This window comes from Poecile atricapillus, chromosome 3 (genome assembly GCF_030490865.1).
Source record: "Poecile atricapillus isolate bPoeAtr1 chromosome 3, bPoeAtr1.hap1, whole genome shotgun sequence".
NCBI classification, from domain to species: Eukaryota; Metazoa; Chordata; class Aves; order Passeriformes; family Paridae; genus Poecile; species Poecile atricapillus.
In genome coordinates this window covers 105,571,870-105,583,982 of record NC_081251.1, presented here as the reverse complement: position 1 = coordinate 105,583,982, position 12,113 = coordinate 105,571,870, and the positions used below count along the sequence as shown (strand labels likewise).

Sequence of the window (12,113 nt, the reverse complement as noted above, 5' to 3'; positions counted from 1 at the left end):
GACACAAACACTATACACCGGCATTCCCACACAAGACGGCGACAGGAGCCGGGACCGGGACTAAGGCTTTTGACATTTGGGCTGGAACCGAGCTAGCAAGCTTCTCACACCCCTACAGCCGCCGGCTCGCTCTGGAAGAGACCCGACCCCCAAGTTCCGCCGGTGACACAGCCACCCGAAGCCGGTACCCAGCAGCAGCGGCCAGAGCCGGCCGCGGGGGCGGCTCCACGGCCGCCGGAAGCCGGGACGGGGCCGGTCCCGCACCGCCTGCCCCGGGGGTCGCCCCCTCGCACGGCTCTGCCTCGCTGGGGACGCGGGGGCGGCAGGGCCGGTGCGGCGGCGCAGACCCCGCCGGAGGGGGGCGGCCTCGCTGCCCTCGGGAGGGCCGGGGCACGCCGCTGGGCGACAGAAGCCCTCGCACACTTTGGAGGACCGGGACGCTTGGCAACGGACAGGGGGGGACACAGACGACACCCCCGCCGGGCCGCGGTGCAGCGCCCACCTTGTAAACGTCGCCGTAGGTGCCGCTACCGATGCGCTGGATGAGCTCGAAGTCCTCCTGGGGGTTGCGCCGCGACAGGTCGCACACCCGCCCGCCTCCGCCGCCGCTCATGGTGCCAGGGGAGGCCCCGCTCGGCCGCGACCCCCCGGGCCCCGGGCGGAGACGGGGAGCGAACGCGGCGGCCCCGAGCTCTCACCGCCACCGCGCAGCCCGCCCCGCCAACATGGCGCCCGCCGCCGCACCGCGCAGGCGCGGGGCAGCGCCCGCCCCCCTCCCCGAGGCGGTGCGTCCTGCGCGTGCGCGAACCGGGCCCGGGCCATGGCGGACCCGGTCCCCTCAGGGCCCCGCCCGCAGCGGGGAGCGGCACCGCGGGCCCGGGAGCCGCCCGCGCCCCGCCCCGACAAGCCAGCGCGGCCGCCCGCTGAGGCAGCGCCGGAGCGTGCAGCCGGCTCCCCCCGCAGCCAGGCTCATGGTTCGGGAACCCGCGGGTGCAGCTGAGGTCTCGTGAATTCTCCAAGCCTCGTGCGCGGGGCCGCTGCAGCACCGGAGCCCGAGGGCACCGCGGTGCTGTCCCCGTGCGCCAGGGACCGCCTTCCCTGTTCCGTGGGATCCATCTCTGGATGTCCAGCTTGGAGCAGGACATTTACCCGCAGCTGGGTGTGTGGGAAGCCAGCGCTGCTTGTCCTAGCGCACACATTTGGGAAGCCACTGTAATCCCAGCGTTGTGCAGTTGCCCACATCCTCCAGCGCTGGATCCTGCGGGAGATCCTGAGGTCCTTGCTGGCTTTTGGGAGGTATCCAACTTTCCCCAGTCGGACATGGGAGCCACACGTTACGGATATGCACATGCCGGTCCCCTGCACCGCTGGCACAGCGTCTTTGCACACCCATCCCATGTAATCTGTCTGCACAACATCTTCCTCTCGTCCGTAGGACGGCTTCCCCTTATTTTGTGACTTTTTGGAGCATTGTGCATGCTCCCATGGGATAAAGCGTGGGTCTCCTCTCCTCTCACGCCAGTGCTGCCATTGTAAGATTTTCACTCTTGCACACAGGTTTCCAGTGCAGAGGAGGCATGTGGGGTGCTTGTCTCCATCCCTCTCTGCGCTCCCGACCCTCTCTGTGTGGGGAACAAGCACCAGCTGTGGGAACCCTTCTCCCCAGATGTGCAGCCCCTGAAGCTGTGTGGTGAGTGGGTAGCTAGGGCACCTCTTGGGCTCTGTGCCAGTGAATCAGGCACAGCTTTTCCCACCGCACTTCTGCTGCCAGTGACTGATGAGTGAAATGAACAGAGAGGGATGAGGGGGAACACTGGACAACAGCATATGCCATCTGCTTGCAACCCTGCCTGCCTCGCCAAAGATACTGGTGTGGGGTCTTCCCTCTCTGCTGAAAAGGTGCATTGGGACAGGGGGCTTGGATTGGCCTCATTTCCATATGTGATTATCAGAGCAGAAATGAAGCTCTGAGGAGCTGGAGAGGAGCTTGAGCTCTAGCAGGTGATGCCTGTGAAATTGTACATTGTCTGTTGGTGCGTTTGTCCTTCCAACCACCCTGGGCCGTTTGCATTCCTGTCCTTGGCTTTGTTTTATGACCTTTGCTCTCACAAGCAAAATGGTCTCAAACCTGCCAGATTCAGATTCAGGTGTCAGTAATTTTTCCTGGCGTGTGACTGAGGTTTTTGCGGCACACTTTGCTGCTTTCTGCAGCGGAAGCACCAAGACAGGCACAGATTAGCTGTACAGGGCTGCCACAGATGCTCTGAGAGCCAGTCCAAGGGGACTGGGCTCTGTGACAAGTTCAGAAGTAGCAGCAGCTCTGACCGAGTTATAGAAGGAAATGCCAGGGAATTTGAGCTCCATCCAGAAAGGCTGACAGATATCCTGCTGGGGAAAGCTGATAACCTTGTCACCTTTCTGCTCTTGCCTCTCAGTCTTCATTTTTATCCCATTAGAAGGGAACTGGCTTGTAGTTGTTCCCATATTATGTTCTTGCCAAGTTCTGCTTTGGTAGAAATGGTTATGAATGAAGAAAGGAGGATTATTTTCCCTCTTAAATCTTGCTTTCTATCCATGGCAGCTGCCTGTTCTTCCTCTGCTCTTGTAAAAACACCCACAGGTTTTTCTGGGAGTGTCTGAGTCCCTTCTCTTCAGTAAGAGAGACAGATGGAGCTGAGAGGTGTGTCCTCCACTGCATTCAGAAACAGGTCAGATCAAATTAGTATCAGGCGTCATTTGCTTTCCCATGCTTTGGGAAGACTTCTCTTGCTTTCTCTTTTTCCTCCTATTCCTTGGACGTGGCTGTGGCAGGATAGTCAAGCCATAAGCTGCAAAGAGGCAGGCTGGGCTCTTCTTCAACACCGTGGAGGAAAGTCAAATGAACTCAATAAAACTGCATTTGAGTATTGGACATTATTGTGGGAGTTCAGTCAATGCTTGAAGAGTTTTGGTAACTTTGGGGACCACGAGCCCCAGCTGCAGTCAGTGGCATGGCACCCCACAGCCACAGAACATACCCTGCTAAGACTGGATGCCTTGTTGTTTCCAGCTGTACTCACAATCCATCCATCCATGCTTTGGTCTGAAATACTGCCTGGTGCTCTGCAGCCCCAGGCCCTAGCCACTGCTTCAAATGGGAGCTCTGGTTCTTTTGCCAGCATGCGTTGGCAGACTCCACCTGGCTCTAGTTAGGTGACACCAATGCAATTTGTCACAGCTGAAGACCTCGACCCAACTCTCTGGCATCTTTCCATGCCAAACTAAAGGGCAAGGCACTGCATCTGATGGTGCTGCAGAGGGAAAGTGGCCACTGGCCTGCCTGTCCCTTTTGTTTACGGGACTGGAGCTGCTGTGAGAGGGAAGGTGTCCTTAGAGGGTCCTGTTTGAGCCAGGTGGGATCAGACATGGAGGCTGGCAAGTTCTTTCTGGAGTGCTGAAGGCTGTCTTGGTCAGGGGAAGAGCTGCATTTCTGTCAATCCCAGGGCAGGCTGGTTGTGCCCCAAAGGAGGGGAGGGGAGGGGAGGGGAGGGGAGGGGAGGGGAGGGGAGGGGAGGGGAGGGGCCCATGTATGCAAGTCCCATATTGATGTAACCCTGCTGCAGTCACTCCTGATATCCAGAGGAAAAAGCTAAGCCTCACACTTTCAGGGAAGACTCTTAAGACTGCAAAAAAGCAACAGTGTGGCCTGGGCACTTTTCCCCTCTCCTCAAACATGAGATTTACGTTGTACTTCACAGAAAAGAAAAGACAATAAATCCTTCCAGCATTATGCCAATAGTCAGAATACTTAGCTTCTTCTATGCTCTCTTCCTATTTTAACAGTTCCCAGAGCAGTGTCTGACGCCCATCTCCTCCTGACCTCAGACAGCATCTCCTCAGTACCATTTTCTTGCAGCATCCCATGACCACTCCTATCTGCTCCTGGATGCCTTTTGCTGGTTGCTTCCCATTCAGCTGAGCAAGCTCAGCTCCACCTCCTGAAGCACCCAGCACCCTTGTTCCAGGAGGGCCACCCTGCAGGATGGGACCCTTTGCACTAAGTATGTGCTTTGTTTGTAAAGCAATTGCACAGCCTTTTAAAAGCCTTTTAAAGAAGCCACCTCTGTGGTGTCACACTAAGGAGCAAAGTGCCAGCAGTGACAGCTCATGTTAGCATTTGTTCTGCAAAGAACATGGAAGGCAAAAATGGCCTTTTTTTAGGTAAATGGTGCCCTAGGGCAGTAATGGCTGCAGAGGCGACGTAGGTGACATCTCTGTGGCATTTGCCAGATGGTGGCACTTTGAGGATACCAGCTGGTGGTGCAGCGTGTGGCAGCTGGAATCCAGCCAGACCCCTGCATCACTTTTTCCTTCTTTTTTTTTAACCCCTCCCCTCTTCCCCTCTTGCAAAAACAAAGCCTGCATGAGGTCCAGCTTGATCCTTTCCTCCTTCTCTCTCTGCTGCAAGTTCCATGTTTCAGCCAGTGGCCAGTGGCCAGCATGGGCTGCTGGAGGGAAGTTAGCAATAGCCAGTTCCCAGCAGGCAGAGTTCCTGCACACAGTTTTGCATTAGTCAGAGCCTTGTTTCTCCTGCTGCAGCACAAGCCTTTTCTGGGAAGGTTTTTCTTTACCAGGAGGGGCATGAGTATAATGTGAGAGGAAACACACTGACCATTTTTGCTCAGAAGCCCAATAGTAAGCATTTCCCCATGTTTTTACATTTCTGGGAAATACTAATTTGTGTCTTTCGGAGAGAAGCAGAATCCTTTTGGAAGGGGCAAAGGGGAGGGAAGAAATCAGGCTCCCATGTAATGGATACTGTTTTATGAGTGCTGCTGGCCATCTGTGCATTGGCCATTGCTGCTGGTGGATCCAGGACAACAGCTTGAAACCCCACATTCTGATTTCACTGGGAAAGGTCCAGCAGAAGCCATGTCAGAAACTGACAGCAGAAGCCACATGCTAAAAATAATTACAGCAGGACCTGTCTGCATGGAAACTCCACAGAATTTAGAAACTGCAGCATTTCTTTCCATACAAACTACTTTAAATTTGAACTCTGGAAGGAAACAGAGAACAAGGAGTGTATCACTGCGTAACACCATGCTGCACCCACATCCTGAAGGTCATATGGCTGAAGCTGTATGATTATATGGTTCATATGATAGTGGGAAGTTTATAGCACAACTACAAAACTGCTGTTTTGTAGGAGCACTGCTACAGCAGCAGTTTCTACTTACAGGTACTCATAGGTCTGGGATCACTCCTACTGCAGGTCTGCCTGGCACTGGCCAGCTGCCCTCGTAGCTATTTCTAGATGTCCCTCCACTTCTTCCTACTTTTCTGTGGCAATGCCAAACTCTTAATTTCTTGGGTTTGGTGGAAACAGTCTGGAGAAGGATCATGGCTGGATTTCTGGGCATGGCTGCAGCTGTTCTTTGTGGGTGTGTTCTGGCAGCCATCAACTTCTTTTGGGAGCAAATCCTCATCCAGCATGTTGCAGGTCTGCTCTTCCTGACTGTGGTATTTCTTCTGCTGCTCCTCTAGGCCACTCTAAGATCTCAAGAACTCCCATCAGGCTTTGGCCTTTGAGTTGGACAGTGTAAGGAGTTGGACAGTGTCCCACAGACCACATCAGGAGCTCTTGCCTGGCAAAGGTAGAGCTGCACTGACTGTACTAGGAACTCCTGTTGCCTGACCAAGGTAGGGAATGAGAGTGGGATAATCAGTCATCCTCTTACAGTTTTAGGATATTACTTACTTGAGTTGTAGCCCAAGTAGAGTGGTACCATTGCTGATGGACTTCAGAAAATTCCATTAATTACCAACCTGGATTGTGGCCAGGATGGAAATTTACCAAACTAAAACAAATCACCTTGTGACCCTATAAGCATTGGTCCTAAGTGAGACTCTTTGAGCTGAAAACTCTGCCCCCACCATGCTGTGGGTGGTATGAAATCAAAGAGTTGTTAGAAGAAAAAAATTAGAAGAAAAAAGGAATAGGGAGGGAGGAACTTTGTGCTGATTGTTTAATACCACCACATCACAGCTGGAGGATGTGGTTTCCAGCATAAAGCCCCTGGAAATTCAGGGGCTCTTCCCTCAGAAGCAGGGAGTTGAGGGAGTGTGTGGCTCAACAACACTTTCAGACAAAGAGTTTTTCCAGGTTTTATTTCCCTCCTGTTTCCTATTATTTGTTTGTCTGGAGGAGGGAGTTTTCAAACCACAGAGACTCGTTTGCCATATGGCCCAGAGTGGGAACAGTGGCCATTTCTTATCTGGGGACAAACTGGAAAAACCTTTTCTGCATTTGTGGGTTGAACCATTTACCTTTGTATCTTGTGGTTATTGCTTTGCTTTCTTTTAGTAAATTGTTATTTTTTCATTTATATCTCTTATTGTTGGGAGAGAGGTTAAAAACTGACAGGAGGTAACTTATTTTGGAGTCTCCACCCCATAAATTGTCTCAAAATGAGACAACAGTGCTAGAGACTGAACCTCTCTTTTCTTTACCCGGGACAGGATGTCTTTCAGAGCTTGAAAACCACCAACTGAAGCTGACAACAGGACCAAAATCCTCCACTCCTTGAGGCTCAGCCCTGGCTCATTGAGAAATGCCAAACATTTCACTGAACACAAGGGGAGGAGATTCTGTCAGAATTCATCCAATGTTACAATCTCCCTCCATCACACAAACACCAGTGTTGCCTGTGATGCACAGCATCCACACATTCATTGCTGGAGCAGTGTCTCACACCTTCTGGGCACAGGGAAAGAATAGGACAGGCCCCTGGAAGGTCCCCTGGGCTGCCCTGCAAAGGGCATGAGCTCTGTCAGGAATGGAGCAGGCTCTGTTGATGGAACAGAGAAGTCAATTTTGCAGTAAGGGTGGATGGTACAAGGTGAACACAAAAGGGAATGGCAGAGGGAAAGGGTCAGGTACAGCTCACTGTGAGCATAGGACTGGGAGGAAAAGAAGGGAGATGTGAGTCAAAGGTTGGTGGAAGGACAAAGGGGTGGGAGAAGAAAGAAGGGGAGGTAAGAGGCAAGGGTGGTAGAACACTAAAGTATTGCCTTAATGCAATAACCATCAGTTAGATGACAGCAGAAGTCACTGCCAAATGAGGCTAAGGAGGCACAACCATAGAAACCATAGAAAGCAGACTAAAACCCAACAGATCAATTAATTGGTCTGGGAACAATCAAGATGCCTGGAAGCAATGGTAGGAGAAACCAGCTTCAGCACTAAGCATAGCTTTGTGGTCAGCCTTCCCTGGATTTCTGTGCTTGGCTTTACCACTGAGCAGCAAGCAAGGTCTTTCAGCCAACAGGTAGGTCCTGTTGGAGTCATCTCATATCTGTTTATGTGGTTGTCTACACAGATCAAGACAGAAATAGTCCCTCTAGGGGGTTTTTATACATCCAGTACAACATGAAGTTTTATCTTGGTTCTACCTTGGGTGAAAAGCACAAACAGCCATGGGTGACACTAAACTGGGAGGGTAGCCACCCTAACAAATGGCAGAATGCCTGCCCAGAGGGACCTCAGTCAACCTGAGAAGTAGCACCTTGTGTTGTTCAAGGAAGAGAGGAGCAGAGCTCTGCACAAGGAGTGACACAACTCCGAGCATTCAGCCAGGCTGGAGTATTCAATCTGCCCAAGAGCCCTTCTGAGAAGGACTTGAGGTTTCAGCAGACAACAGGATGACCATTAACCCCAAGTATGTTCTCATCACAGATAAGATACACAGGCTGCACTAGCAGCCACATGTCTAGCACAGCCAGAAGAGTGATTTCTACCCACTCTGTCCAGAGCTGACGAGGCTTCTCCAGCATTAGCTCCTCCAGTTCAGAAGGGATGTGGCAAAACAGGAGAGGAGCCAGCTGAGACTACAAAAATGGTTAGGGACCTGGAGCACAGTGCCTCTGAGGGGAGAGGGCTGGGCTTGGGTAGTCTGGTGAGAAGAAGGCAGACATCTCCCAGGAGCCTATGACTGCTGAAAAGGCAGTGACAGACATGAGAGCAAAATTCCTGCAGCATCAGGCAATGCAGCAGAGATCACAACTGTAGAATGCAGCTTGGGAGGTCCAGAAGTAGTTCTTAACAACAGGAAATTTTAGTCTCCTGAAATACAATTAGCCTTTAGATTAAAGTCTCTTCACTTACCCACCCAAAGCACCTTGCCAGAATCAAGGGAAGAAAAAACAAACAAAAGAAAGCAACAAAACCCCAAACAGCCCAAACCCCAGACGCACTACTAATTGTATCTCCATCCTAATCACAGCAGAGGAACACAATGCATGAGTCCATCTCAGCTTGCCAAATTGCAAATGCTTGTCCAATGTAGCATCTGAAAGCAATTTGCAGTAATTTTCTGTAAAAATACTTCATTGTCAGATCAACAGCAATGGGAAAGCCTTGAATTAGACCACCCCCCTCCTACCCCACAAATACCTTTGGTATAGACTGAAAGAACTGCTAAGAGCTCTCTCTTTTTGGTAAAATTTTTCCATGTGTTTCTTTGCAGGTAGACATCATTCTTAGTTGTTCATCCACTTGGCAAGTTTTTCCATCTTCCACACTGTGCCCTTGGAATAACATTACCAAGTGAGGAAAAACATTCTTTTTGCTAGAAGTAAGTCTCTTCTCTTCACATGAAAAAGCTAAAGCATACCCAGTAGACACATGCAAGTGCTGCAAAGAAATAACACAGAAAAGTTTATTTTCCACTCCAGGAGATCTCAATAACAACATCTCAAACTCACCAGAAATAAGCTTTAAAGTAATGCTGCAAAACACATGGGAAAACATACATCCAGCTCTTAAAAAGAGCAGGGAACTTCTTCAGGCAAGATGTGCTTCTAAGAATATTGCTGAAGGTGAAAATCCATTTACATTTAATATTACCATATTTGGTTTTCAGTTTGATAAAATAATTCAGGTTGGGAAAAAAACATTAAGACCATCCAGCCCAACCATTAACCTAACACTGCCAAGTCCACCACTAAAACATGTTCATATGTGCCACATCTACACATCTTTTAAACACCCCAGGGTTGGTGACCCAATCACTTCCCTGAGCAGCCTGCTCCAATGCTTGACAAACCTTTTAGTGAAGTCTTTCTTTACCAAAGAAACTCCTCTCAATACCAAGAGGCTTTGACTAAATAAGGATTTGGGGACTCTTATCACATAACACTATTTTACAATACAAAGATTTGAAAGACTTTTAGGCATCTTCCACCTCTCCTAAAAATGAAAGAGAGAAAAGCAGTACCTTAGGACACCCAAAGAAAGTGAGGTGAGCTAACAAATGGCACATGATTTGTTCCAATCAGCGGGGTTCCACTAGATCACTGCCATACTGCTTTTCAAGTGTATCAGGATTTATGTCATGAAGGTTAGGTGTGGAGAACTGGCACTTCAGATGCCAGCTGCAAATAATAAAAGACCTAAGCATGTCAAGCATCATGGCTCTACTCAGTAGCCAGCATCTCCAAATGGAATTTAAAATCCCTAACTTCATAACTTCCTAAATGGGCCCTAATCTAACGCCCAAACATTTCTAACCTGAAGAGTTATCTTCATTAGTTTGGAATATGGATCCAGCTTTTTCACCCTTGGGATTCTTCCACGGATCAAAGGCAATATAACCTTCAAACCCCATTTTTTGGGTTGCATGAGCCTCCCACCAGTCTGCAAATTAAAAACTTCCCAGGACAGAAAAAACTTCTTGAGTTGAAAAGGCAATTCTGAAGCTAGCTTATCCCTTTGGAAACTTTAAAAGGTATCTCCTTTCCATCTTCCACAGATCCTTAATGGCTTTCAAACTCAGGAAACAGGAAAACTGACTGTTGTTTTCAATCCACTCTTCTTAGTATATGAGGAAAGATTACACTTGGCTTTGAAAGAGGGGGAAGAAAAGAAGACTACCCTGGCTCAGTTCATGGCAAGTGGATTGAAGAGTCTTACTGGTGATGCTCTCATGGTGATGAATTCCCTTCCTCACCTCCAGCTTCCCAAGGAAATATTTTGCTTAGGATGGACCAACAAAGCAAATAAGACCAGAAAAGAATGGCCCAAGGGAAGGATGATCAGTGCAAGCTGACAAAAGATTCTCCTGCCATTTTGTGGGGCTGACTCCCCTTCACCATACCACCACCACATTCCTGCATTGGGTGAATGAGATCAACAATTACTGAAGACCAGTCCTAAAGAAGGGGCTTCTTTTCAGCAGAGAAATTAAATAAAGGAGCAGATGGTTTGAAATGCCCATTTGAAGCAACCCACTATTAGCTTGGCTCAACTCTGAGGCAAAATGACAGTGAGGGCTGAAAGGAAACACCCAAAAGCAGATCAGGTGTTGAGCTGGATAGTCCAATACACAGTAATAGAAAGGAAAATGATTTCTGGTCTGAGATCCTTTGCACTAAGGGGGGGCTGGTGAAAGCCTGCTAGTGAATCTGCAAGGAAGGCCTATGATTTTAGACAAGTAGACCTCAGCAAGGAAAGATTATTGCTTTATTTGCCTAGCCATGCTTTAAGCTTGTCTAGGTCATCCTTTCCTCTCTCTCCTTTCTGTTGTTCCCATGCTTTGTAAAGATATTTCTGAGTGTGGCCCATGCAACCAAGCCATTCCTTGTTAGTTTGCACTGCCACTTGCACAGCTTGCAAGACAAGCCACAACAACCTCCATGGGACAAGTAAAGGATTCAGACTTCCCCAGCCTGCATAGGATCAGACCACAGAGGTGGAGAATCTTTGGAATAAAGCAAACCTGAAGTTGATGCATGTCACAAACCATCATGACATTTACATCAAACCCCAAGCACTTAACTCTCCATTTCCTGCACAACATCCAGTAGGAGCTGTATGTCTTTGGATATCTTCAGCTTCCTCCCAATAGAATATCCAAACTCAGAGAGTCAAAGCTTTCTGAAGGCAATGGCAGTGCTGCAGAATAAAGGCACGTCTTTACCTGTGACAGTCTGAAAAATGAGCAGCAGCTATGCTTTTGTTCACCTTGCAAAGCTGCCTGCCAGCTCTTCCATGGGTTATGCAGCCATGTTCATGCTCCTGTACTTATCCTCACAAACAGCACTATAAAGCCAGCAACCCAATGCAGACTGGAAAGTGAAAAATTCATGAAAGCGTGGTTTAGCTTGCAGATTCCCTGTTATTAGTGCTATGAGAGCACAACTCTCCTAACAGTGGGCTGGACAGTTACAAATTAATTGCTGCTTCTGAACACTTAGTACATCTTTGCAAGCAAAATGCAAAAGAAGAGCTAATCTTCGGAGCACTTAGCACAGATGTTCAGATACATATGAATGCCATGTTAATTTTTCATCCCCTTTTTCTCCTCCTAGGGATCTGGTTACAGCCCAAATCACTCGACATCTGTCAGAGCCCGGGTCTCTGGTGTATCTCCCTGGAGTTTCTGCATCCTGGGAACTGTTCTCTTAACAATGGTGCTGCACTGCACCCTTGTGATGATGAAGGCTGGTCACATGCCAAGCTGTGCTGGCCAGAGTGTAACCAGCATGTGAAAGGGCGAGACTAAGGGTCCTCCACCCCTCTGGGTGCTCAAAACTGACTGCACAAGGCCCTGAGCAGCCTAGCACAGCTTTGGAGTTAGCCTCACTCCCAGGAGATGACAGGATGAAAGAACTCCAGCAGCCCCTTCTCACCTAAACCCCACTGTGATTCTGTGCCAGCCTTTCCAGAACTAGAGATGCTTCTTGGATCAACACTTGCAACACAACAATTTTAACTACAAGCAGAAGGACAAATACCCTACAGCTGTCCTCAAAACATACAAAAATAACAGATTCTGGCCAGTGATAGAGACAGCAAGTATTTGTTGCATATTTGAAAGGCTTGACATTAAAGTAACTTCCATTATCCTAGACACCAAGGCAAATCACATCTTTTAAGTAAGAAATCAAGGTACATATATTGTTATTAATAGGAAATAATATTTCTTACCATTCATTCCTGTACAAAATAAATATGCATACTTCATCACCCATGCACATGAAAAAAACACCTTGCTTTTCCTATATAGGACTCATCTAGATACAGACTTTGAAGCCCAGAATGAGGTCATAAAATTATTTCCTTCAACCCAGAT

At 49.0% G+C, this 12,113-nt stretch overlaps 1 protein-coding gene across 8 annotated transcripts in view; it reads right to left on the bottom strand.

Moving 5' to 3' along the window:
- Positions 1-735, bottom strand: part of MAP4K3 (mitogen-activated protein kinase kinase kinase kinase 3) — a 65,481-nt gene extending 64,746 nt beyond the window's left edge. For 7 of the 8 annotated variants that reach the window (XM_058834245.1, XM_058834246.1, XM_058834248.1 and 4 more), the window contains exon 1: positions 503-735. In XM_058834245.1, the coding sequence (XP_058690228.1) occupies positions 503-613 (111 nt within the window). In that variant the 5' untranslated portion in view covers positions 614-735. The remainder of the gene's footprint in view (positions 1-502) is intronic. The other variant, XM_058834253.1, reaches the window with a different exon arrangement.
- Positions 736-12,113: the final 11,378 nt, after the last annotated feature.